The sequence below is a fragment of the Acomys russatus genome, chromosome 22 (genome assembly GCF_903995435.1).
Source record: "Acomys russatus chromosome 22, mAcoRus1.1, whole genome shotgun sequence".
Classification (NCBI taxonomy): Eukaryota; Metazoa; Chordata; class Mammalia; order Rodentia; family Muridae; genus Acomys; species Acomys russatus.
In genome coordinates, this window is record NC_067158.1 from 12537647 (window position 1) to 12562982 (window position 25336).

General features: G+C 53.5%; 1 protein-coding gene across 3 annotated transcripts; it reads left to right on the forward strand.

Annotated features, from left to right (window-relative positions):
* Positions 1-796: 796 nt before the first annotated feature.
* On the forward strand, positions 797-18065 carry Zmiz2 (zinc finger MIZ-type containing 2). 3 transcript variants are annotated; one of them, XM_051164921.1, is made up of 20 exons: positions 797-860; positions 7424-7606; positions 7892-8005; positions 8085-8199; positions 8539-8741; positions 9319-9502; positions 9706-9966; positions 10163-10342; positions 10929-11006; positions 11225-11393; positions 11935-12079; positions 12154-12364; positions 13244-13349; positions 13572-13729; positions 15263-15330; positions 15547-15615; positions 15882-16126; positions 16585-16754; positions 16838-17080; positions 17922-18065. In XM_051164921.1, exons 3-20 carry the CDS (start codon positions 7956-7958, stop codon positions 18027-18029), a joined length of 2763 nt encoding a protein of 920 aa, XP_051020878.1. In that variant the 5' UTR covers positions 797-860; positions 7424-7606; positions 7892-7955; the 3' UTR covers positions 18030-18065. The 3 variants fall into 3 exon arrangements, with proteins under 3 accessions (XP_051020878.1, XP_051020876.1, XP_051020877.1); XM_051164919.1 differs by having other exon boundaries at positions 7424-7588; XM_051164920.1 differs by having other exon boundaries at positions 7424-7588; positions 7895-8005.
* The last annotated feature ends 7271 nt before the right edge of the window (positions 18066-25336 follow it).

Here is a 25336-nt window from a genome sequence, read left to right on the forward strand (position 1 = left end):
CACACGCCTTTAATCCCAGCACTCGGGAGGCAGAGGCAGGCAGATCTCTGAGTTCGAGTCCAGCCTGATCTACAGAGAGAGTCCAGGACAGCCAAGGCTACACAGAGAAACCCGGTCTCAAAATAAACCAAAAACAAAATAAAAAAAAACAAAAACAAAAACCAACCAAACCAAACCAAAAGTCTATTGCCCGGTTCTCCAGTATGAACTCTCGTTGCAATGTCAAAAGGCTGGATGAGCCTGCCAGGCTTACAGAATGACAGAAGTATCTACAGGTCTATTTTATTTGCCTAGGAAATAGTTTTTTAAATTAGTTATGTGCCAAGTGTTTTGCTAGCTTGTTGTATCTTTGCATCACGTGCTTGCCTGACGCCTCTGGAGGTCAGCGGAACTGGGACTCCTGGGGAATTCCACCTGTTGGAGCTGAGAACCGAACCCGGGGTCTCTGGAGGACCAAACAACGCCTTTAACCACTAAGCCACCTCTCCAGCCCTAAGGGAAAAAAAAATCGTGATTTCATCTGAGAGGTGAGCAGGCAGCACTCCAGGAAGGGACCGTTCAGCTGTGTAGAAGGCTACTTGGGCAGGTTTATGTTGTTTTCATTTTCAACGATGGGCTTCTGGGTCCCCGTCTCCTAAGATGTGCATGTCCGCCATGAGGGACTCGAAGGTTCCGGAGGGACTTAGACAGTATTCAGTCACGAACAGACTAGACTGGCAGGCTGAGGCCAGGCCCAGGCCCAGGCCCAGGCTGCTCCGCCGTGGCCCCGCCCCCGCCATGGCCCGACCCCCCTGCTCGGCCCCGCCCCGGTGGACAGCAGCAGGAAGCGTGCGGGCTCCTCTGACACCGCGGTCGCAAAGGTGCGGACGGGGCGCGGGGTGCAGGCCGGGCGCACAGAGCTTCCAGCGCGGCAGCCAGTTGCCTCCAGGGCCCAGCCCCGGCCCAGCCCGGCCATGCAGGCCCTCACTCGCCCCTGCCTGAGCCTCCAGAGCGCCGCTCGGGGCTCCGCTGCTCTGGCCTGGGGGGCGGGGCCGGCGGCGCGGCGTCATGCATATGCATGAGCAGCGCGGCGGCGGCTCCATTGTGCCCTCGGAGCGGCGGCGGCGCGATGGCGCGGGCGGCGGCGGCCGGAGGACGGCGGGCGGCGCCGAGGGCGGGCTGAGCGCATGGAGCGGCGCGGGCCGGGGGCCGCGGCAACGGGCCGGGCCGTGCCGGGCGGAGGTGAGCGACTGGGTGGCGCGGGACACAGCGGGCAATTGGCGGCCGGTGGGACGCGCAGGTGCGGCAGGTGCGGTGGCAGGTGCGGCCGGTCCCGGAGCACCGAACGAGGTTTTGGCTTGGCCGGCCTCTGCCGCCCACCTTTGGGTACCTGTCCCCTGCCCCGTACAATCGGGCTCACTCACCCTTCGGCCGAGGCTTTGTTGGGGCTGGCCCAGGGGTGCAAGTGGCCTTCGGTGGCCTCCTGAGCGGAAGAGGCTGATGGGCCCTCTCCCCAGCCTGTCGTTCCAGCTCTGGAGCCCGGCAGACTCACCTTCACGGAGCACCCCTCGGATCCCACTTAGGTGCTCATCATCTGGGTGATGGGGAGGGGGGAGCGTTGGAAGCCGTTACTGGTCGGAAGAGGAACCGCGCTGTTCCTAGGCTGAGGACGCTGACCTGTCAGTCCCTGGCCGGGTTTTTGACGGGAACACCCTTTTCCGTACTGAATCTTAGCCACGAAGGTGCCCTACTCTCCCTAGATATTTTGTTTTCTGGTACCCTTAACAACTACTCCCAGGTGACCAGTGCCGCCGCCGCCCCCCCCCCCCCCCCCCCCAGTATCCCTTTCCCTCAAGGTATCCTTTTTCCAGCACCTAGTGCCTTTCTTACTTCGTCACCTGCCCTGTCACCTGCCCTGCTTGCTTCCCTGTCCTGCCCCTATCCCTCTCAGGGTACCTTCTTGTAGTAGTTAGAGACCGTCTTTGGTGATGTCTTTAATTCGTTGGTGTTATTACAGAAATTTTCACAGGGACACAAATAGCACATGTGACCTGATCTAACACCGTGATCGATGTGGATAGGGTGCACACAAGAGTCACCACCATGTCCTGTCAGAGCCAGAACCAAGGGCATCCCTTGACACTTGAGAATGGTACCGAGGCAGGGAGGCTTAGTCTTACTCACAAGAACTGACCTCAAGGCCCTCAACGACGTGCTCCCTGAGGGTGAAAGCAGGTGAAGACTTCTGAGAGACAGGCTCAGCATCCTGATTGCTAGGGTTGATCTCTGAGGGCTGCTGACACAGAAGTGGCCATATAGCCAAGAGCGGCTTCCAGGTTCCCGTTTTAAACGCTGTAAGTTGCAGTCAGGTTTGGTTGTCCCTTTGGCTGTTTGGTTGGGCTATTGGCAGATGCTCCTTCCTTCATGAACTGTTGTCGGCACACTGAGGTAGGAAGTCGTGTAGCCTCACGTGCAGTGTGGGCCTTCTGAGCACTTACCTACCCCTTCCTTTCCTACTAGGGCCTGCTTCTGCCACACTTCAAACTTGTTATATTCTCCTCCCCCACTCACCCCTGTCATGTGATTTTACTATGCTGCCTTGAACTCCCAGGCTTAAATGGTCTTCCTGCCACAACCTCCTGAGTGGCTAAGACTACAGGTTCACACCACCTCTGGTTCCTTTTCTGGAACTGTCATTTCTCTGGGGGCCCTTTCATCCCAGTTTCTTTTCTTTCTTTTGTTTTGGGTTTGGTTTTGGTTTTGTTACTGTTTTTGTTTGTTTGTTTGTTTGTTTCGAGACAGAGTTTCTCTGTGTAGCCCTGGCTGTCCTGGAACTCACTCTTTAGACCAGGCTGGCCTCGAACTCACAGAGATCTACCTACCTCTGTACCTGAGTACCGGGATTAAAGGCGTGCACCACCACCGCCCAGTTGATTCCACTTAAGTTGAAGCCTAGCCCTGAAACTTTAGAGGCAGTGAACCCTGGTTCTTGAGCTGTTGAGAAGGGCTGGCCTGGAGCAGGAATGTTCTGAGACCATTCTTAGCTGCTCAGACAGGTAGAGGTGGATGGAGCCGGGAGACTGAGGTGTAGCTGCTCTGGGACAGCTGGAAAGCAAGTTCTCCAGAGCTCTGTGCTTGAAGGAAAACATGACCTGACACCCCAGGAAGCCTTGTACTCCTAGACTGACCTCGGGTCAGAGCAGCTTGGTTAGGGGACCTGGCTTCCAGCTGAAGCTGGCGCACTGAAGGTCCAGGCCTCCTCCTCCTCAGCTCTGCCTTGGGTGTGAGAGGAAGGTTTACACTCGCAGAATGCCTCCCTGTAGTCAGGAGACGAGGGCCCACTGGATACCAGATCTGGGGGCTCAGGACCTTCCCACCAGACTTATATGCTGAGGTGTGGATTTAAGAGTTTAGCAGGAAGTCCTCCCAGCACAGAGAGGCGTTTTCAGGGGGAACTGGAAATGTCTGTGGTCTCTGTCCACAGCAAAGACGCATTGTGGGTGGAATTCCCCGGGCCCATGTGATGTAGAAGGCTCCTGTGGGTGTCTCCCCAACCCACTCCTGCCCTTCTCTCTTCTCCCCAACTCTGTATTTCCGAGATCAGAGGCTTCCAAACTGTGGTCAGGTGTGTAAAATATGCAAGGCTGGGGACCCAGCCTGCCCTAATGGCTCTGGGTGGGGCCAGCAGCCTGTCTCACCAGCTGCTGCCTTAATGATTTGAAATGAGGCAAGGACTCATGCTGGCTGAGAGGTTGTCCCTCTCCTGTGCTTGGGACAGCAGAGTGGCCCTGGCCAACCCAACCAACTTTGGATTACCATAGCCTTTTAGAGAGGAGAGGTGGTTGCCACTGGTGGTGTAATTTTGTAATTATGTAATTAATTATTTTTATCTTGAGACAGAGTTTCACTGTGTAACCTAGGCAGGCCTTGAACTCATGACCCTTCTGCCTGCTGCCCTCTCCCAGTTGCTGTGGTTTTCTGAAGGCCCCACCACACCAGGCTAGTTGAGAACTCATCATCTAGCCAAGACTGGCCTTGAACTGGTCCTCATGCCTCTACCTTCCCAGTGCTAGGGTTATAGGCACGGGCCACCATATCCTGGTTTGGCTAATGTTTTATTGTGAGATAATTGTAGCTATATTCAGTTGTAAAAAAAAAAAAAAAAAATTACAGATTCCTTGTATCTCTACCCAGTTTCCTCCAAATTGTAACATTTTGCAGAACTGTAGTAGATCACTGTGGGATGACACATTGCTGCAGTTGGGAGGTGCCTCCCTGTTGTGGGTTTATATTCACACCCATCTATCTTTCTTCTGCTGAAGTTAAAGACCAACCTCCCCACCCTTCATCAATCCCGCACTCAGGGAGGCGGAGGCAGGAGGATCGCTGTGAGTTCCAGGCCAGCCTGGTCTACCAACTGAGTTCAGGACAGTCAGGTCTACACAGAGAAACCCTGTCTCAAAAAAACAAAACAAAACAAAAACTAACCCCTGGCCAATGTCACCCTGTTGACAGTTTCCCACTCTGGCAGGTGAAGGACTCATACTTTATACACATAGCCCCAGTAATTGGCTTTTTGCGCCCAGATAAATCTGGGAGATTTATCTAGAATAGATTGTAGTGTGTTAGCAGTAGTGTGTCCCTTCTGGCACCTGAGCTGTGGGAGTCCTACACTGATGCAAGTATTCCTTCATTGATGGACACCTGGGCTGTTTGCAGTCTTTGGCTGTGACAAATATTCACGTACAGATTTTCCTGTGAACTTAAGTTGACATCTCTCTGAGCTCCATGCCCCAGCATAGAGTTGCTGGTTTGTACTGTGGGTAACTGCAAGCTTGAACTTATAAGAAACGGTGGGCCGGGCACAGTGGAGTATACCTTTAATCCCAGCACTCGGGAGGCAGAGGCAGGCAGAGCGCTGTGAGTTTGAGGCCAGCCTGGTCTACAAAGAGAGTTCCAGGACAGCCAAGGCTACACAGAGAAACTCTGTCTCTAAAAACCAAAAAAGAAATGGTAGGGGGTGGGGGGGGGGTGCTTTGATCAGGATGTAAAGTGATTAAATAAAATAATTAATGGAGGAAAAAGAAAGAAAGAAAGAAATGGCTAGACTTTTCCACAGTAGCTGTGCCACTTATTTTACATTCTCACGGGCAATGTATGTGAGGTCTAGTTTCTCCTTGCCAGCATTTTGTGATGTCACTTTTCATTTTACTTGTTCTTTTGGATGTACGATGGTATTGCCTTGTGTTTTAATCTGAGTTTTCCTTACAAGATGATGAGCACTTTTCTTGGGCTATTTACCATTTATGTACTCTTTGGAGAAGTCTATTCGTGTTTTGCTGATTTTCTATTTGGATTTTGTTTTAATGATTTAAGCCAGGTGGTGGCAGCACACACCTTTAATCCCAGCATCATTCGAGGACAGCCAAGGCTACATAGAAAAGCCCTGTCTCAAAAGTTCAGATAATAATGTAATAATTTGTTATATGTCCTAGATGCCACCTCTTTCGGAACAGGTAGCTTGCCAGCATTTTTTCCAGCTTGTATCATATAATCCTTTAAGCAAATCTTTCACAGATTTGCTTATTTATTTTATGGAGCATACCTTTTGGTGTCAAATCTCAGAACTTTTTGCATGGCCTGAATCCTGTGGCGTTCCTTTTACCTTTCCCAAACTTTTTACACTTTTGTATTTTACATTTAAACTTGGGACCTAATTCACTTTGATATGTGGCGTGAACTGATTATTGTTTTAGGGTTGAGACTCAGACCCAGAACATGACAAGTGCAAACACCAAGCCAGTGAGTGCTCTGCCGGGCCACTGTGAGCTGCCCCTCCCCCTACACTGTGAGCTGCCCCTCCCCCTACACTGTGGGCTGCCCCTCCCATCGTGTTTTTGTTTTTTTTTTTTAAGATTTATTTATTTACCATTTGTACGGTATTCTGCCCACATGTGAGCCTGTATGCCAGAAGAGGGCACCAGATCTCATTATAGATGGTTGTGAGCCAGCATGTGGTTGCTGGGAATTGAACTCAGGATGTTTGGGAGAACAGACAGTGCTCTTAACCTCTGAGCCATCTCTCCAGCACCCTCCCCCGCCCCCATCGTGTTTTGTGTCTGACTTTTTTTGTTTACTGATGAAAACTCTCGTTGCTCCTCCACTGGATTGCTGTGGTCCTCCAGGAGTGTTGTGTGGCTATTTTCCCATCTCTGCCCCTTCCATTAAGTCCTACTTCTGACTCGATCCCTGTAACCTGCTTCCTGACATTCACATGGTGGTTCCAGGCCCACATGTCAGGTCTTGGGAGGAGTCCTAGTCTGTTGACACGTTTTTCTTCCTATCAGGTCACCCTCCCAGGATCCAGCGGTAGCAACAGAGATGCCAGCCTCTGCCACCAAGCTGGCACTTTGTGGCCTCTGTTGCCTAGACAAGACTTGGTCTGGGAAAGGCCAGAATCAAGTCTAGTTGCCTCTGAGGATTAGGGAACAGACTGCTGTGTTTGGTGCCTCTTGGCCCCTTCTAGCCTGGTGCTGAGTGCGGGAGGACCACCCCACCAGAAGCCTAAGGCTGCTCAGGCAGGACCGAGTCACAGTCCCCTTTTCTCACCCTGTCTCACCTGTTCTGGGGCTTTGTGTGTGTAGCTCTTGAGTGCTCAGCACACAGACATGTTTGTCCCAGAGTTGAGTGGGTGTTAATGAGGCTGAGTGGCAGGATAGAAATCACCAGCTTTCAGTATCACACAGCACTTACCAGGGCAAAGGGTCAGAAGGAGCATGCAGGCCTTTCCCAAGGGTTCCCTGAGACATGCCTAACACATGGCTTGTGTGCCCCTCTGGTAAGACCAAGAAGAGGTGAGCATGAAGGTGGTTCAGGGTATGTTAGGGCCTGAGCAAATAAATGAGGCTCTAGGGAGGGCACAGCCCTGGAGGACAGCTGAGCTGTTTTAGGAAGGAGCTTGCTTGTGGCAGTGTGAGAGACATAGCTTTGGAAGCACCCTAGAGCTGTGTTCACTCCTGTGACTTAGTAGCTGCATAGGAGCACAGGCCCAGCACAGTGAGCTGTAGTCTCCTGACGCCAACCACTGGCCTTCCCTGCCATAGTCTCCCCTGCCCACCAGCCATTGCTGCAGTTTTCTGAGGATGAAGTCCAGTTGGTCCCATCCTGTGGATGTGGCTTAGCCTATACTCACTCTCACTGAAAGACACTAGTTACAGCAGGGGCTTTTGTGTGTGCAGATACCCTACACACACCTGGTGTGCTGTGTGTGTCACTGCCCTGTTGGGAACTCAGATGAGTCTGTGGAGGGCAGGACTCGACCCTGTATACACACGCACGCACGCACGCACGCACGCACGCACGCACACACACGCGCTCCCTTCAAGTCATCTGGATTGGTTTGAAGGTTCTGTGGCCTAAAGCCCCTCTGCCACCCTCTTGGTAGGAAAGAGCTGCCAGCCAGGGGCTGGGTTGGTGCCTGTGTCCTGCTTCAGCCGTGTTGGTACAGCCTCCCCAAGGCCAAGCTGGTGGATGGACTGCTGTTCCGCATCTGCTTCCTGACCTTCCCAGCCCCCGCCTCAAAGAACACTTTGGCTCTGCTCCTTATCAGGTCTCTGGGCTGCCCAGGGTGGGTGCTACCCCCATTGGCTCTCTGTCCTCCACCCCAGGGCCTGCCGAGGGGTTCCTGGCTTTATATGGAAATGGTGTGGGAAAGGGTCTGTGGAGAGGGTTTGAGAGCAGAAAGCCCTTTTCCAGGCCTCATCCAGTGCCTTAAGATGATAAGCCCTTTGTTAGGGTTGCTTTCCACTGCATTCTGGCCTTACATCTGCCAACACCATTGCCCTGGCTTTGTCCATGGTACCACACGGTGCTCCTGCTGCGTCTAAGCTCCTGTCTTCTCCCTCCTGTCTAGCAGCCGGAGCAGCAACTCCCAGATAAGTTCCAGCACATTGGGCCTGTAGGCTGCTCCGTCACCAATGAACCCCATGAACCCCATGAAACCTGTCCTGCCCCCTGCACCACACGGGTGAGTGTGGACTTCTGTGGCCTGCCTCTAGCAAGCCCTGGGCCGCCTGACCCTGCCTTACCAGCTGCTCTCTCTGTAGTGATGGTTCATTTGCATATGAGTCTGTGCCTTGGCAACAAAGTGCCACTCAGCCAGCTGGGTCACTGTCCGTGGTCACTACTGTGTGGGGAGTTGGCAACGCAACACAGAGCCAGGTGAGTGTGCACCTGGGCTGTCTTCCCTAGCCCTCAGGATCCAGCGCCTCAGCAGTGCCTTTACCATCTTAGGGATAGAACAAGGGACAAGCGGACTGGCTGAAGGACAGGATGGGGCTCCCTGAGGGTCTCAAGTCACTAGGAACCTTCCTTCTGTACTGTCACGGGTTGTCTTCCCCTGGCTCCATAGACCCTTCTAGTCAGAACTGTATACAGATACTCCTCCCACCCCAGGTGCTCCCCCACTACTGGGCTTCTCTTGGCATCTAGTACTTTAGAGGTGTGTCTTGAAGTCTGTGGTTTGTCTGGTTCCCTTTGGTGACTCCCACTTCCTTGTAGGTTTTGGGAAACCCCATGGGCCCTGCAGGAAGCCCCCCTGGTGGCTCCATGATGCCTGGTGTGGCAGGTGGCAGCTCTGCCTTGACCTCCCCGCAGTGCCTGGGACAGCAGGCGTTTGCTGAAGGTGGTGCTAGCAAGGGCTACGTACAGCAAGGAGTGTATGGCAGAGGGGGCTACCCTGGGGGATCCAGTTTCGGCACTGGGTAAGCGGGCCCCTCACCTGGCCAGTAGCTTGAAACCATCAGCCTGGCAGGTGCTCCAAAAGGGTTGGTTGTTGCCTATTGCCTCCTCCACTGTCTCCAATAGCTACAGTGGAAGATGTGTTAAGAATGAAAGAATGAGCCGGGCGTGGTGGCACACGCCTTTAATCCCAACACTCGGGAGGCAGAGGCAGGTAGATCACTGTGAGTTCAAGGCCAGCCTGGTCTACAAAGCTAGCCCAGGACAGCCAAGGCTAACACAGAGAGACTCTGTCTCGAAAAACAAAAACAAAAACAAAAACAAAACAAACAAAAAAGAATGAAAGAATGAGCCTGGTGTGGTGGTGCATGCCTTTAATCCCAATGCTTGGGAAGCAGAGACAGGTCGAGATCACTGTGAGTTCGAGGCCAGCCTGGTCTACAAAATGAGTCCAGGACAGCCAAGGCTATACAGAGAAACCCCGTCTAAAAAAAAAAAAGAAAGGAATGAATGAATGAATGAATGGGCTTCCCTTGAGTGCTGTGTGTCCCAGAGCCAGCCGTTGTAGAGAGTGAGGCAATCTTGTATCACCGTCTGCAGGTATGCAGGTGGTCCTGGAGGCCTGGGCCTCCCCTCACATGCTGCACGGCCCTCAACTGACTTCACACAAGCAGCAGCTGCAGCTGCCATGGCTGCTGCTGCAGCCACAGCTACAGCCACGGCCACGGCCACCGTGGCTGCCCTGCAGGAGAAGCAGAGCCAGGAGCTAAGCCAGTATGGAGCGGTAAGCGCCTCCTCAAGCTCCTTCAGTGTGGTGGCAAGTACGGGTGAGCTTAGTGGATTTCGCAAGGCAGTGGGTTCTGGAGACAAGTGTGGACTGTGCTGGGGTCTCATGAGGCCAGTGAAAGAAAGAGGAGCAGGAAAAGGGAGGCCCATGGCCACAGCTGCGAGTGGGGTCTGGACCATTCCTCTTTTCTTTCTTCTCAGATGGGGACTGGGCAGTCTTTTAACAGCCAGTTTCTGCAGCATGGAGGTCCTCGAGGTCCCACCGTGCCTCCTGGCATGAACCCTTCTGGCATGGGAGGAATGATGGGCCCCTCCAGCCTCTCCTCCATGGCCATGACCCCTGCCCGGGCAGCAAGCATGACACCCTTATATGCAGGACAGCGACTGCCTCAGCATGGGTACCCTGGGCCTCCTCAGGCCCAGCCACTGCCCCGGCAGGGGGTCAAGAGAGCCTATTCAGAGGTGAGTGTCTCTGCTGCTCAGCCTGGTGTCCTGGATGATGACTGGGGGGTCCAGCAGGATCGTGTGGACCCCTCTTTTACACACACACACACACACACACACACACACACACACACACAACTTGTGTGTGGGCATGCATGGCAGACTGCTTCCCCCTGATAGCTCTGTCTTTCCCTGGGCATCTGCTTCTTCTCAGGTGTACCCTGGGCAGCAGTATCTGCAAGGAGGCCAGTATGCAGCCAGCACTGCCCAGTATGCTCCTGGCCCTGGGCAGCCCCCAGGACCCGCTTCCTCTTACCCCGGACACAGGCTACCCCTGCAGCAAGGCATGGCCCAGTCCCTGTCTGCACCTGGCCCCACGGGACTGCACTACAAGGTAAGACCGGCTCCCGTGGGCCCGTGGTGGGTTGAATGCCATAGGACTCAGTGGGAACCTTTAGGCAGATTGGCCAGGGAATTCTAGTCAGTACAGGAACGGCTCCCAGGGTGACCAGTCTGGTCCTGTGGTACATGCATATGTCTGTTTCCATGGATATTTGGTGTGGGGAGCAGTAAACAGGCTTTTAAGCCATTCTTGTGGAGTTGTGCATTTTATTCCCTCGCTCCTCTACCCCACACCCTGACCCCTGTCTAGGGCTCTTGCTGGCGGGGCACCCTGTCTGGGTACATGGAGAGTGAGCACACCTCACTGGGAGCCTGGGTAGGCAGATGAGGAGGCTGAGAAGGGGAAGGCACAAGTGTGTGTGCAGTTACTGTCAGCCCTTCCAGCATGGAAGGCCACTCCTGTTTCTGTAGTGTTAACTTTTTACATTGTGAAATCAGTAATGTTTCTCATAAATTTTGGGGAGTGTAGGTAATGCACAGGTCAGCAGCCCTGTGTGGCAGAGGGCCTAAGTTTGGGCCTAAGGGGTCAGTGCGGGGCAGGCTGGAGCCCCAGGCACACTCAGTTTTCTTTCCCACAGCCCACAGAGCAGTTCAACGGGCAGAGCACCAGCTTCAACGGGGGCAGCATCAGCTACAGCCAGCCTGGCTTGAGTGGGGTACGGGGCTTGGCAGGGTGGCTGGGCCGGGAGGCTCACAGGGTGGGCACATGGAAAGAGGGCACCGAGGCAGGAGGAGGAAGTGTGGGCGCCCTGCCTGGCGCTCTGGGGCTGCCTCCTGCCCACTTGTGCTCTGATGGCTTCCCGGGGCGCTCCGTGAGCAGACTGCCCTCCCGCCCTGCCGTTCTGTGTTGACTGTTTATGCTCAACCTCTACAGCCTTCCCGTTCCATCCCTGGTTACCCCAGCTCCCCACTGCCGGGGAATCCCACGCCACCCATGACGCCTAGCAGCAATGTCCCCTACATGTCCCCAAGCCAGGAGGTCAAGTCTCCTTTCCTGCCTGACCTCAAGCCAAGCCTCAGCTCTTTGCAGTCCTCCCCCTCTGGTGAGTGCGTTAGGACAGCAGCCCCTGAGGTTGACTGGGGTAATCAGGACTCAATTCCCCAGAGCTTGGGAGCCCAGGGACTATTGCTAGACTCCAAGGAAAGCCCAGGCCCCAGCTTCATAAAAACTGCAAGGGTTAGGTCATGCTGGCCTGTTTCTCATGGTGGCCCTGTCAAGATCTGCTGGGTGCTGCGGATACTCTGTCTAGAAAAGTGTGTATGTCCCCCAAATGAACTCTTAGCAGCCAGTCCCTGCCTACGACCCTCTGTTTCAGGGGAACCACAGGGTGATGGCAGGTGGGCCAGTCTGAGTGTGCTTGCTAGGTTGGAAGTGTGTCCTGTGACTGTTAGAATGTGATGGAGACTGCTCAGGGACCAAGGCAGGATCGAAAGTGCAGACTGTGGGCGCAAGTTCTAAGAAAAACCATGGATTGGAGCCCCAGGGTGGGGGTATCTCAGTCTTCTTGAGAGTTTCTGGCAGAGGTTGAGGCAAGAGCCCTTGGTAGGGTACCAACCTCACGGCCAGTACACCTCTGCCCTCAGGAAGTGGTCCTTGTGATGAGCTGCGCCTGACCTTCCCAGTCCGAGATGGGGTAGTTCTGGAGCCATTCCGCCTGCAGCACAACCTGGCTGTGAGCAACCATGTCTTCCAGCTCCGAGATTCTGTCTATAAGACCCTGATGCTGAGGTGAGTCCTGCTACCATCTTACCCCTGGGCCCTGCCTGTACCGTGTGGCCTCCTATCATCCTCTTCCCTGGTAGGCCTGACCTGGAGCTGCAGTTCAAGTGCTACCACCACGAGGACCGGCAGATGAACACCAACTGGCCAGCATCCGTGCAGGTCAGCGTCAATGCCACACCCCTCAGCATCGAGCGTGGAGACAACAAGACCTCGCATAAGCCTCTCTACCTGAAGCACGTGTGCCAGCCAGGTCGCAACACCATCCAGATCACCGTTACCGCCTGCTGCTGTGTGGGTAGCCTGCAGGGCTGTGGGCGGGGTCTGGCAGGGTTCAGGCTGGGGCCAGCTGAGACACCACCCGGACCATCATCTCTCCTGTAGGGCTTGGGAGCTCATGGGGGCGGATGTTTATCCTTGAAGAACAAGGTGTTGCTTCTCTATTTTACTCTGTCCTTAGCCTTTAAGAAAGTGGAACCAGCTGGGCGTGGTGGCGCACGCCTATAATCCCAGCACTCGGGAGGCAGAGGCAGGCGGATCTCTGTGAGTTCGAGGCCAGCCTGGCCTACAAAGTGAGTCCAGGACAGCCAAGGCTACACAGAGAAACCCTGTTTTGAAAAACAACAACAACAACAAAAAAAAAGAAAGAAAGAAAGTGGAACCAGTTAAATACACTCTGTTTTCCAGTTAGATTGCATTAAAAAGATTTAATGCTCATCTTAATTATGTCAAAGAAACAAAGCTGCACAGAAAGCTAGTGGAAGGTGGTCCACCTGCACTGGTCTGGGCTCACCAGGTTCCAGTGGGTAAGATCCCAAGCAGACCATGAGCTGCAGGCTCCCAGGAGCCCACCTGATTGAGAGGCCTGGAGACTAGGTGGCTGACAAACCACATTGTTCCAGAGAGTAGATGTGACAAGCAAGGGGCTGTGCCTGGGCCTCAGGGTGATTAGATGGAGGAGAAAACCAGACAGAATGCTGAGATAGTGTAGCGTGGCAGAGACTTGGGAGGGCCTCGCTGCCAGGAAAGTGGTTGGCCTGGCTTTTCTCCCATGCTAAACTCTTCCCTCTCTGCCCGGCACCCCTCGAATTCACTCCTAAGCATGGCCCTCTGAGCCATATGCCATCTTGCCCAGCCTTCCTGCTCTCTGTAACGTGTCTTGCTCTGTTGCAGTCCCACCTGTTCGTGCTGCAGCTGGTGCACCGCCCGTCTGTCCGCTCTGTGCTGCAGGGCCTCCTCAAGAAGCGCCTCCTGCCAGCTGAGCACTGCATCACCAAGAGTGAGTGCTCCCAACTCCTCAACCAGCTGCTGTGCTGGGCTGACGCCTGCTGTGTGGCCCAGAGACATTCCCTCTCTGCTGGCTCTGCCCCGGGGCCCTGGTTACCAGGCAACTCCTTAGAGCCATTGGTTGAGCATTGACTGGGTCCCTGGTTAGCATACCAGTTCATAGCCTCGGGGTGTTGGGGACCTTTACTCAAGTCCTTTCCCCTGTCACTGTCAGTAAAGCGGAACTTCAGTAGCGGCACCATCCCTGGCACCCCTGGGCCCAATGGAGAGGATGGGGTGGAGCAGACGGCTATCAAGGTGTCCCTGAAGTGCCCCATCACCTTCCGCAGGATCCAGCTCCCAGCCCGTGGTCACGACTGTCGCCACATACAGGTGTGTGGTCCCTGCAGACCTTTGTTGAAATTTATTGTCCCTAAAAATGTTTTGAGTTTGTGGAAAAACTGGAAGGCTGACGTAGTATTCAGTGGGATGTGACTGCCTAGCAGCACCAAAGGAAAGGGCACCTGGGAAGGGCTCAACTCCCAGCTGATGTTCACAGCTGTGACCTGTAAAGCCTCAGAGAGAAACAGCTTATCAGCAGCTTAGAGAGGTGTTCTGAGCCTGGTCTGTCGATCCACACCTGCCTCCTGAGTGCTGGGATTATAGGCGTGCACCACCACACCCTGCTGGCAGTAGGATCTTAAGTGTGAAGCCAGCCTGGGGTACCAGTGAGACTCTGTCTTAGATTTCCCCCTTGAGATAGGGTCTTGTGTATCCAGGCTGGCCTTAGCCCCTGTGTGGCTGGGGATGAACCCGAATTCCTGATCTTTTTGCCATAACCTGATGTGGCAGACAGACGCCACCATACTCAAGTGTTAGAAAAGCAATGTTCTGAGCTGACACTTCAGTGTCATCCTCTTTGGCAGGTGGAACCTCAATACCTCAGCTGTCAGACCAGAAAGGCAGACCTACCACAGGGCCCTGGCCTCCTTGCCCTCCCAGCACCCCCCCCCCCCATATTAGTTTTGCTCCTTTGAATCATACTCATGGGCCCAGTGGTGGTCGCGAACGCCTTTAATCCCAGCACTCAGGAGACAGAGGCAGGCGGATCATTGTGAGTTCCAGGCCAGCCTGGTCTACAAAGTGAGCCCAGGACAGCCAAGGCTACACAGTGAAATCATGTCTCAAAAAACAAGAACAGAAAAACAAACAAAAGAAACATAACATGGTGTTCCCTATGTATGCATGTATGCTTGTGACATGTAGCTCCGGCTGTCCTGGAAAGCTCTTTAGGTAGACTAGGCGGGCCTCAAACACAAAGGTCCACCTGGCTCTGCTTCCTGAGTGCTGGCATTAAAGGTAGCTCCTTGTGATACATCTGTCTGGTCCTTGCTTTTGTCCTAGGGCATGGCAGTGTTTGGGGGGGCTGCTTGGGGTATCCCAAACTGGATCTATCAAGAACTGCAATAGGGAGCCGGGTGTGGTGGCACACGCCTTTAATGCCAGCACTCGGGAGGCAGAAGCAGGCAGATCGCTGTGAGTTCGAGGCCAGCTTGGTCTACAAAGCGAGTCCTGGACAGGCAAGGCTACACAGAGAGACCCTGTCTCAGGGGGGAAAAAACTGCAGTAAGGCTGGAGAGATGGCTCAGAAGTTAAGAGCACTGACTGCTCCTCCAAAGGTCCTAAGTTCAATTCCCAGCAACCACATGATGGCTCACAACCACCTATAATGAGATCTGATGCCCTCTTCTGACCTGCAGGCACACATGCGGGCAGAATACTGTACAAATGATAAATAAATAAATCTTAAAACAAATTAAAAAAAAGAACTGCAGTAGAATCCTGATCCCTTAAATATACACCTAAATGAGCCATGCTTCCTAGAAGCCGGGACAGCCCCACCACTGTCTCCCTGTCTCTCTGCAGTGCTTCGACCTGGAGTCATACTTACAGCTCAACTGTGAGCGGGGGACCTGGAGGTGCCCAGTGTGCAAGTGAGTCCGTCTTGGTTATGAGGAGGGGAGAACTGCCACTTCCTCAGAGGGTTAAACATCACATAGTATCAGCGCAGAGAGCTCCTGCTAGGCGGTGTGCATGGCATCCTCGCACACTGGACTGCCATAGTGGTTTACCCAGGCTCAGGGGATTGATGGGGACTACAGCTGAGTGGGCTAGGCTCCTGAGCGGCTGGTCTCCTTTGCTTTCTACAGCAAGACGGCACTGCTGGAGGGCCTGGAGGTGGACCAGTATATGCTGGGCATCCTGATTTATATTCAGAAGTAAGTGTCCTCTTGCTGCCACCCTTGCGTCTACGGCCCGCAGAGGGCAGGCCTGGGGCAGGTGCACCTTTCCACGGTGAAGCAGCTCCAGGCCAGGCCGGTGCCCCTCACCCCCACATAAACACACACAATTCTGCTAAGCACCCTGAAGGGTCTGGGAGCAGAGTGTTCGAGTGCAAGGTCTGTTGGGAAATGTCCTGTCAGCTGAGTGGGGCATCAGGTACCAGACAGTGGCAAGTGACCGGTTCCCATCTGCCCCGCCTTAGCTCAGACTACGAGGAGATCACCATCGACCCCACGTGCAGCTGGAAGCCAGTGCCTGTGAAGCCTGACCTGCACATCAAGGAGGAGCCGGACGGGCCAGTGCTGAAGCGCTGCCGCACCGTGAGCCCTGCCCATGTGCTCATGCCCAGTGTGATGGAGATGATCGCTGCCCTGGGCCCTGGCGCTGCCCCCTTTGCCCCTCTGCAGCCCCCTTCGGCCACTGCCCCCAATGACTACCCCAGCCAGGGTGAGTATAGCACCCAGACTTGACCACCAGGTGACCCTGGCAAATGCCTCACCCTCTCCAGATCGGCCACTGCCACACAGTTACAAGTAGCATGCTGAGGATGCGTGCTCTTCGTAGCCCATCGCTGGCATGGTAGGAAGTTCATCTGGGCCGTGACCCTAGTAAGCAAAGTAGTGAGGCTCCCCCCCATCTCTGGTTTGGAGTAAGGCTTTTCATTGAACTACTTCTGTGGACTTCTCACTGAAGTACTTCCATGTGGGGTACCCCTCAAGGACCCACGGTGCGCATGTGCTGCACTGTTATGGTGGGTCCCGTTTTCAGGGCTGCCATAGTTAACGCCCTGACATTGGTGGGAAGAAATGTAGAAGTCCTGCTTGGGTGGGTGTGTCCCTTGAATGCCACCTCCCCATCTGGCACCATGCGCATCTGAGTTTTCTGTTCTGACTTTCCTCTTGTAGGTTCCAACTTCCTGGGTCCTGGAACCTTCCCAGAATCCTTCCCATCTGCTACACCCACCACCCCAAATCTTGCTGAGTTCACCCAGGGGCCACCCCCCATTTCCTACCAATCTGACATTCCCAGCAGCCTCCTCACTCCAGACAAGTCTGCTCCTTGCCTCCCAGGCCAGGTCAGTGCTGTGCACAGAGGCCCATGGGCGGGAGTCTCCCAGGGAGTCCAAGCTCTTTTAACAAGTTCCTTTTCCATCCTCAGATGACACCAGCAGGCCACCTGGACCCAGCCCACAATACTGGACCACCAGGGCTGCATACCCCCAACCTCGGGCCCACCCCAGGCTCCCAGCTACACCATCCAAACCCTCCCCCTGCATCCCGGCAGCCCCTGGGCCAACCAAACACAGGGCCCATCAGCGAACTGGCCTTCAATCCTGCCACGGGCATGATGGGGCCTCCCAGCATGGCTGGGGCAGGGGAAGCCTCAGAACCAGCTCTGGATGTGAGTAGCCTGTCGTGTGCTGGGGTGGGAGCCGTTGGGGCTGTCTGTGCATCGCTCCCTGGGTCTACCCACCTTGCTTCATAGAAGGGAAGACAGTGAACCTTCAGGAGAGGCTGTCAGATAATGTCACCCAAGGGCAGCTGTTCCACACAGGTTGGATATCTGGAATAGCCATGGATACCAGCTTCCTATTGTGGTTAATGAGTGACCCATCCTTAGAGGCTTATGGAGCCTGGATGTGTGAGGCCTCCAAGGAAGCGCATGGCACTATCCTCAAAAGTCCAGCTTGACCTGGGCAGTTGTTGAGTTCTGCATCTTGACAACTCAGGCAGTGTATGAGCAAACGCATAAAGGACAGTGTGTTTGCCGTGCGAAGTGGCGCACACCTTTAATCCCAGCACTCGGGAGGCAGAGGCAGGTAGATTGCTGAGAGTTTGAGGCCAGCCTGGTCTACAAAGTGAGTCTAGAATAGCCAGGGCTACATAGAAACCCTGTCTCAGGAAAACAAAACAAAAACAAGTGTTTTCACTGCCCCTGGTCCATAATAAATGGAGTAGGCCAGAGCAGAAAGCCCCAGGGTGAGGAACTCTGCCACCTCTTTGGCTCCTGGGAATGACACTGCAGACCCATTCTCAGATCTGTGCGTCTCTGGTGCACACCTGGGCCACCTCAGGTTGTACACCCTGGCTCTCGAGAGCCTTCCATGGGGAGTCAAGCAGCGTCATAGAGCCACATGGCCTCACTCAGGCAGCCGGCATGTGGCAGGGGAAGAGAGGACAGCATGGCCACTGGACGTAAGCGGCTGAGAGCAGTGCTGCTAATGTGTTTGCTTTGTCCTCAGCTGCTCCCCGAACTGACCAATCCTGATGAACTGCTCTCCTACCTGGGTCCACCCGACCTCCCCACAAACAGCAGTGATGACCTGCTCTCACTCTTCGAGAACAACTGACCCTATGTTAACCCCTGGCTGTCGAGGGCACACCCAGCAGATACCACCACCACAGCCTTCCCGACTCACCAGCTCCACAGGACGCCTGGTGGCTCTCCCTGAATCTCCCATGCACACACCCTGAGCTGGGCCTGCCACTACCAGCCCCTGGTGAACTAGAAGCAGCCCTGTGCTCCGAGGGACCCTAGGCCAGTGGTCCTCACAGCCTCCCTCCATCGGGTACACTGCTGCAGAATGGATCTTGTAAGGTCCTGCAGGCCCCAACAACCCGTGTGTATAACCCTGTCCCCCAAGACTCATGGCCTTGCACTTGTCCCTCCACCCTGCCTGCTCCCACCCAGCCTGCATCTTGTCCAGCACTGACCCTTCTGTTTCTGCTCCTCCTTGGAAGAGCCGGCTGGCGAGGCTGGCTCTGTACCCTTGGGCTGCCACTCCAGCGGCCTGAGTGTGGCAGCCTCAGAACCATTCAGAGGGCCAGCCTCTGGGGCCTGGCACTCTCACCCAGCAGAACGTGGTGCAGGGGGCTCCTCCCTCCATTCTGAGCTTCAGGCAGAGGCTGGGGTGGGGCAATAAAGCACAACAATGTACATAGTGTAGAAATGCTCACAGCTGGGAAACGGAGGGCACGGCTAGAAGTCAGCATGCTCCTCTGGCCTGGCCTGGGCCTTCCCTACGGTGTCTGCCCCTCACTGGGTGCAGTCGGCTCCGGAGAGGTTCAACCCCACTCTAGGGGTGGGCTTTCAGACTCAGCTCTATGTAAATTCTCCAGTGAGCTGCTCCCCCCAAGTTCCTCTTTTCTGTGAAAGTGAAGAATTAGTACAGCTGTGTTTTTAAACCACCTCATCTCTACCCTAGTGCCCACACCCAAGGGGGGGGAGAGGCCACTGCATCTGCTGGCAAAGCGCCTGGGCCCGCAAGCAGGGCGCTGGCCTGTTGTGTCTTCTGTCTGTGCGAACTATTAAAGGACTCCTTCTTGGTGGGCCTGGCTGAGTCCTTCCTTTGTGCTGAGGGACTGTGGTCTTCCTGTTCTTAGCACCCCAAATAAAAAATCTAGATGTTTTCACCCACTCTCAGGCTATCCCTGAGCTGTGGTAAATTTCCTTTACCCTGGAATTTTCCAAATTGACTCCATTGACAGAGCTGTTTTGTAAGTGTCTCAGGCTTGCCCTGGAGACATTTGCTACCAAGTCACCTTCCCTGGGTGTGCCTTAGGGCAGAGAGCCAGCTGTCTGTCAAATGACTGCAGCACAGCCAGGGGCCTCAGCAGCACTGGGCTGTGAGCCTGTGCTCACTGCCCCTTTTGGCCTGGGCCCAGAGGCCCTGCCCAGACAGCCTTCCTGTGCAGCCGGAAAGGTAAGGACCAGGGAGGGGTGAGGGGAATCCTCGGCTGGCTGCCAAAGCCTGCCCTGCAGCACGGGAGGCCGTCTGGGAGCGTTGCATGGGAGGAGAAAGGAATTGCCTGCTGAGCCCTGGTCGCTCCTAGTATCTGTGACATTTGAGAACACACCGGTGGCCCTCTTAACCCACAGGAGCCTATTCCAGCTTTTCTGTCCTCTTGCTAAGAGTAGGGGAGGGGACAGAAGCGGAGAAAACGGTGGGCCAGGGCCAAGGGAATGGGAGGACTGCACGGCAGGCTAGGGCCTCCACTGCGGAAGGGGAGGAAGAGCTGGCCCTCCTTGGATTGGATCAGACTATTGAGCTCATGTTTACTCAGCCTGTTGCAAATCTGACGTTCCTGGTTCAAAATGGGAACCACAGCAGACATGATGGTACGCACCTGTAATTCCAGCACCCGTAGACAGGCTTGCTGCAATTTTGAGGCAGCCTGGTCTATATGGGGAGAGAGGGGCTGAGGCAGGGTGGGGGGTGGCATCAATCAAAGGCTACAGTTGTATGAAGTGGGCATTTCAGCCACCAACTACGTAAAATTAGGGTATGGCCGCTCCAGGGTATGGTGGAGAGGTTTTGTTTTTAAGATTGATTTATCACGTATACAATGTTCTGCCTGCATGTACACCTGCAGGCCAGAAGAGGGCATCAGATCACATCATAGATGGTTGTGAAGCACCATGTGGTTGCTGGGAATTGAACTCACGACCTCTGGAAGAGTAGTCAGTGCTCTTAACCGATGAGCCATCTCTCCAGCCCCTGGTTGAGAAGTTTTTATTGTAGAAATGAAGAAGGGTGCAGCCAGAGACATGGAGAGTCCAGACCAGGGAGAGAAAGTAGTAGACTGAGCATGGCCGGCAGATTGAACCTGACCGTGAGAGGACAGCCACGAGCTCGGGAGCGCATGACTGAAATGGCAGGGTTGGATAGGAAGAAGCCTGGAGAAGCTTAGGGTAGGGGCAGCGGTAGAAGAGCCAGCGTGCCAGCGTGCACTCTGTACAGATACTTGCAATGTTGACTTTGGTACACTATTAAACACATAGCCATTTATCCTGAGCTTTCTTTTGGACCTGACACAAACATTCAGAAAGTCCAAGCTCAGAGGATGGATAAATGACTGAGGGATGCCAGAGCCCCTGTGCGCCATCGGGAATGAGTGTCGGGACAAAATGAGAAAGGTCATAGAAGCTCTACAGTACACGGTTTGTATGACCCTCAAAGCTAATATGATTCACACAGGATTTATACATGCATTTATAATGTATTTATACACGCATTTCTGTTAAGTAAGCGAGAGCATTGGCTCGTTTGCTGTGGAGACCCAGGAAGAGCTGGTGGTTTCATGACTTTACACTTTATCATACTTGCTTTGTCACCAAAACCAGGCAATAGCCTAATTTTAAAAGATGGAAGCTGGGGTATTGCAGAGATGGCTCAGAGGTTAAGGGCACTGACTGCTGCTCCAGAGGTCCTGAGTTCAATTCCCAGCAACCACATGGTGGTTTACAACCATCTATAATGAGATCTCATGCCCTCTTCTGGCCTGCAGGTGTACATGCAGGCAGAGCACTGGCTACATAATAAGTAAATCTTAAAAAAAAAAAAAAAAAAAGATGGAAGCCTGGCATGATGGCACATGCCTTTAATCCCAGCACTTGGGAGGCAGAGGTAGGCACATCGCTGTGAGTTCAGGCCAGCTTGGTCTACAAAGTTGAGTCCAGGGCAGCCAAAGATACACAGAGAAACCCTGTTTTGAAAAACAAAACAAAAAGATGAAATTCTTAGGGCTGGAGAGATGGCTCAAGCAGTTGGGAGCACTGGCTGCTCTTCAGAGGACCTGGGTTTCACCCTTAACACATGGCCGCTCACAACCATTCTCAATCCTGTCCTAGGGGGTCCATCAAATGCCTTTAGCTAAACTGACTAGGAAAACAATTGAAAATTAGGAGATGCCGCCTGGTGGTGGACACACCTTTAGTCCCAGCACTGGGGAGGCAGAGGCAGGTGGATCTCTATGAGTTCAAGGCCAGTCTGGTCTGCAAAGTGAGTCAGGACAGCCAGGACTACACAGAGAAACCCTGTCTGAACAAACAAAAAAACCAAAAACTGAGGAGCTAGCTGTGTAGCTCAGATGTTCCAGGCTCTGCACCCAGCACCGCAGGCAGGCAGGCAGGAAGGGAGAAAGAAAAATGCTCACACCAATCTCATGAAAATAAAAAGATAATAAAAAAGAACAGTTACATGAACAAATTAAACAACACAGATGACCAAGACCAAGTCTACAACACATGAATCCTCAGCAGACGTCCAGGAAGATGGTGGAGTCCTCAGAAGCCTTCCCTTGACAGAAAGCCCAGTGCCAGATGTGGAATTATATCAGAGAATGGCCACAGAGACTGCAGAGCCTCAAAAGAGGGAACTCCTCAATATGCTGTGCGTTGTAGGCCAGGCTCCTCTCTCCCTGCCACTATTGCCCCTGCCACCACCCCCTCTCCCCCATACCCACCCTAGGCCTCCTTGGTTCAAAGAATAAAAGCTATCTCCACTATCAGGAACTTGTTAGAATAATTTTCTGTTTTTCCCTATTTTATCTTTTGTCTCAGAAGTTATTGGTCACTTGCCCCATGGTTTATTTTTGTTTTGATTTAACTGTCATAAAGAACACACAGAAGTGACCAGGCTATGGTGGTCCATAGCTTTTTTATTTTATTATTTATTTAATATTTGTAGATTCATTGGCTGGGTGCAGTGGCACACTCCTGTAATCCCAGCACTCAGGGAGACTGAGGCAGGTGGATCGCTGTGAGTTTGAGGCCAGCCTGGTCCACTGAGTGAGTCCAAGACAGCCAAAGCTACACAGAGAGACCCTGTCTAGAAGAAACAAAAATGAAATAAAAATTATTTGTTCTATCTTTTCCACTGTTCGAGCATCTTTCTGTGTAGACCATCCCCTGAGTGTCCCACTGAGAGTGGTCTCTTTCTCATCGCCACCCCTCCTGTTGGTCAGGAGGCAGGTCTATTGTGATTAAACACTTTTAGGAGCCCAGGGTGCAGCTGAGTGTCAGACCACTTGCTTAATGCAAAGCTCTGGCTTCCATACCTGGTAACACAGAGGGGGAAAGGGTGTTTTTGTTTTTCGAGACAGGGTTTTCTGTGTAGCTCTGGCTGTCCTGGACTAGCTTTGTAGACCAGGCTGGTCTTGAACTCATAGTGATCCACCTGCCTCTACCTCCCGAGTGCTGGGATTACACGAGTGTGTCACCACGCCCTGCTGGGGAAAAGATTTTTGCTTGAGAAATCCTTTTTTTTTTTTTTTTTTGCTAGTGAGACTATGTGCCCAGGGATGGCACAACTCACACTTGGCTGGGCCCTCTCATGTCAGCATTAAGACAGTTCCATGCACACCAAGTGTGGGTTGTGCTATCCCTGGGCAAGTGGCCCTGGGCTGTATACGAAGGCTATTTGACCATGACCATGAGCCAGTGAGCAGTACCACTCCAGGATTCCTGCTCAAGTGCCTGCCCTGACTTCCCTCAATGATGCATCTGGTAGTGTAAGATTAAATAGGTTCTTTCTTCGCCTCAGCTGTTTTTGCTCACAGTGTTTTATCACAGCAACAGAAAGGAAACTAGAAAACCCGGTGAGCGAGGGCCGGGGCTTGGAGTCCATGTGCTCATGTCCAGTAGCAAGCACATGGGCCAGGCGTGGACACTGTAGGTGTGTCCATGGATGCTGGAGGCTGCATCCTCAGTCGGTGTATCATGATGGCGAATTCTGCTTGTTCTGGGTGTGAGGCCTCTGATTCCTGTTTCCTAAGCTTGGGTCTCTTGTTCTTTCAATGCATCATGAGCTGTTAGCAAGCTTTCCAGTAATCCCATTGCTCCATTTAGCTGGAGTTGGATCTACTGGTTGCAATTCCAAACTGTGGCAGGTACAGGAACCTCCCTTTGAAAAAGGGCACATGGCCGGTTGTTGTGATGCACGCTTTTAATCCCAGCATTTGGAAGACAGAGGCAGGCTGGTCTGGTCTACAGAGTGAGTTCCAGGACAGCTGGGGCTACACAGAGAAAGCCTGTCTCAGGGGGAAAAAAAAAAAAAAGATATGTCTTTTAATTCTAGCCACCCCAGAATAGTTGGTATGAAATTTGCCTCCTGACATCCCTGTACACACGTAACATAGCACAGTTGTGCTCTCTGGAAGAAGTGAGGTTCCAGGTCTACCCCAATATTTATTCTGGAGTCCGCTGAGTAACCTGGAGAAATGGGCAGAATCTGGAGTGCCGGCCTCTTACACGGGGGTGGGGGTGGGGCTGTTCTTGGAGGCTGGGTCATGGAGGACAAGGTCCCGAGGAACAGTGGAGAGTGCTATGCTTGGGTGCTGCCCCCTTGGGGCCTAGGCGGCATTGCAAGCAACACAGGTAAGCGAGCTCCGCCAGAGGCCACGCCCTTAGAAGGGCCACGCGGAGATGAATGCTTTGCTGTCACTGTCCTGAACTTTTTCAAGATGTCTGAACAGGGGGACCTCTGTAGTTTGGCCTGGTGGAATAAGAAGCTGAAGAAAAAGAAAAAGAATTTTTAAAAAGCTGCTGGAGGCAGAAGACTGAGCTAAGACTTCCGAAGCGGTGCTGCCCAGGGCAGGAGCCACTCCAACCTAGCCAGAGATCAAGCTTTGGGAATGCATTGGAAAGAGACCCCATGTCCCAGTCACCCCGGAAGAAAGAGCATCTTTTTCCCAGTATTAAAGCAAAAGTCCCAGAGAAGGCCCTGCTTTCTTGAAGAAAATACCATGATTTTACAGGCCAGAGCTATTCAATCGCAAGCCTGAGGCTGGGAGTGAGACCAGCTCCACCTGGAACTTATTTGTTGCAGGAACTCCTAGAAGCAAGCTGGGATGCTGGGCTGGTTAGCTGATGTTGACTTGAAACAGGCCAAAATCCGCTGGGAAGAGGTTGTGGCACTCACCTGTAGCCCCGGCTTCCAGGAGGCTCAGGAGGAGGATGGCTAGGATTTGAAGGCCAGACTGGGCTACATAGTGAGATCTAGCCCAGCCACTATATATCAAGATCCTGCCCTCTCAACCCCCAAAAGCAGAGATAGAGACTAAAGAGGAGCTCTGTCAGGAAAACTGTGTGCCGTTTTCATCTGGCGGTCTGTTCGTGCTGGGGTCAAGTCCATCCAGTTTGTGTGGAGGGACATCTGCTTGAGGCTGTGAAGTCTAGCTTTCAGTTATTTAAAGATGACATCTCCCTGGCTTGCACTTCTCTCATCCCCATGGTGACGGCTGGTCTGGAGCAGTCAATGTAGCTCTTGGGGAAATCCCAGAGCAGTTCTCCCAGGTCCCCTTGCTCGCTTAACACATGAGCCCCAGTGCCCTTGGGCAATGCTTATGGGAGTCAATGCAGGGTTGGCCCTGTTGGCCAGTTCCAAGCAGCACTACATGGAACTGGTGCGTCTGCCAGGCTGAGTGTGGCTTAAACCCTTCCCTTTCAGTGCTAAGCAGGTGCTGAGCTATACCCCAGCTTCCATGGGTTCTCAAGAGAGAAAGAGGAGTATGGCTCACGATTTGGAGAAACCGGTGGGGTGTGGTGGCGCACACCTTTATTCCCAGCACTTGGGAGGCAAAGGCAGGCAGATCACTGTGAGTTCGAGGCCAGCCTGGTCTACAAAGCGAGTCCAGGACAGCCAAGGCTACACAGAGAAACCCTGTCTCAAAAAAACAAACAAAAAACCCACAAAACAACAAAAAGATATGGAGAAATCAGAACCCTTATGAATTGTTGGGAGCCTGTTATGGTGTCTCCAGTAATAAACAGAACCATCCTGTGATCCAAGGTCTTGCTACAGGTGCCCTTTTTGAGGCCTGGGGACGTAGCTCAGGTGGTAGATTGCTTATCTAACATGCACTGAGCCCTGGGTTC

Coding starts and splice junctions, on each gene's coding strand:
- Zmiz2 (XM_051164921.1), top strand. CDS start 7,956: ATGAACCCCATGAACCCCATGAAACCTGTCCTGCCCCCTGCACCACAC. Junction 8,200..8,538: donor GCAACGCAACACAGAGCCAG/GTGAGTGTGCAC, acceptor ACTTCCTTGTAG/GTTTTGGGAAACCCCATGGG. Junction 9,967..10,162: donor TCAAGAGAGCCTATTCAGAG/GTGAGTGTCTCT, acceptor GCTTCTTCTCAG/GTGTACCCTGGGCAGCAGTA.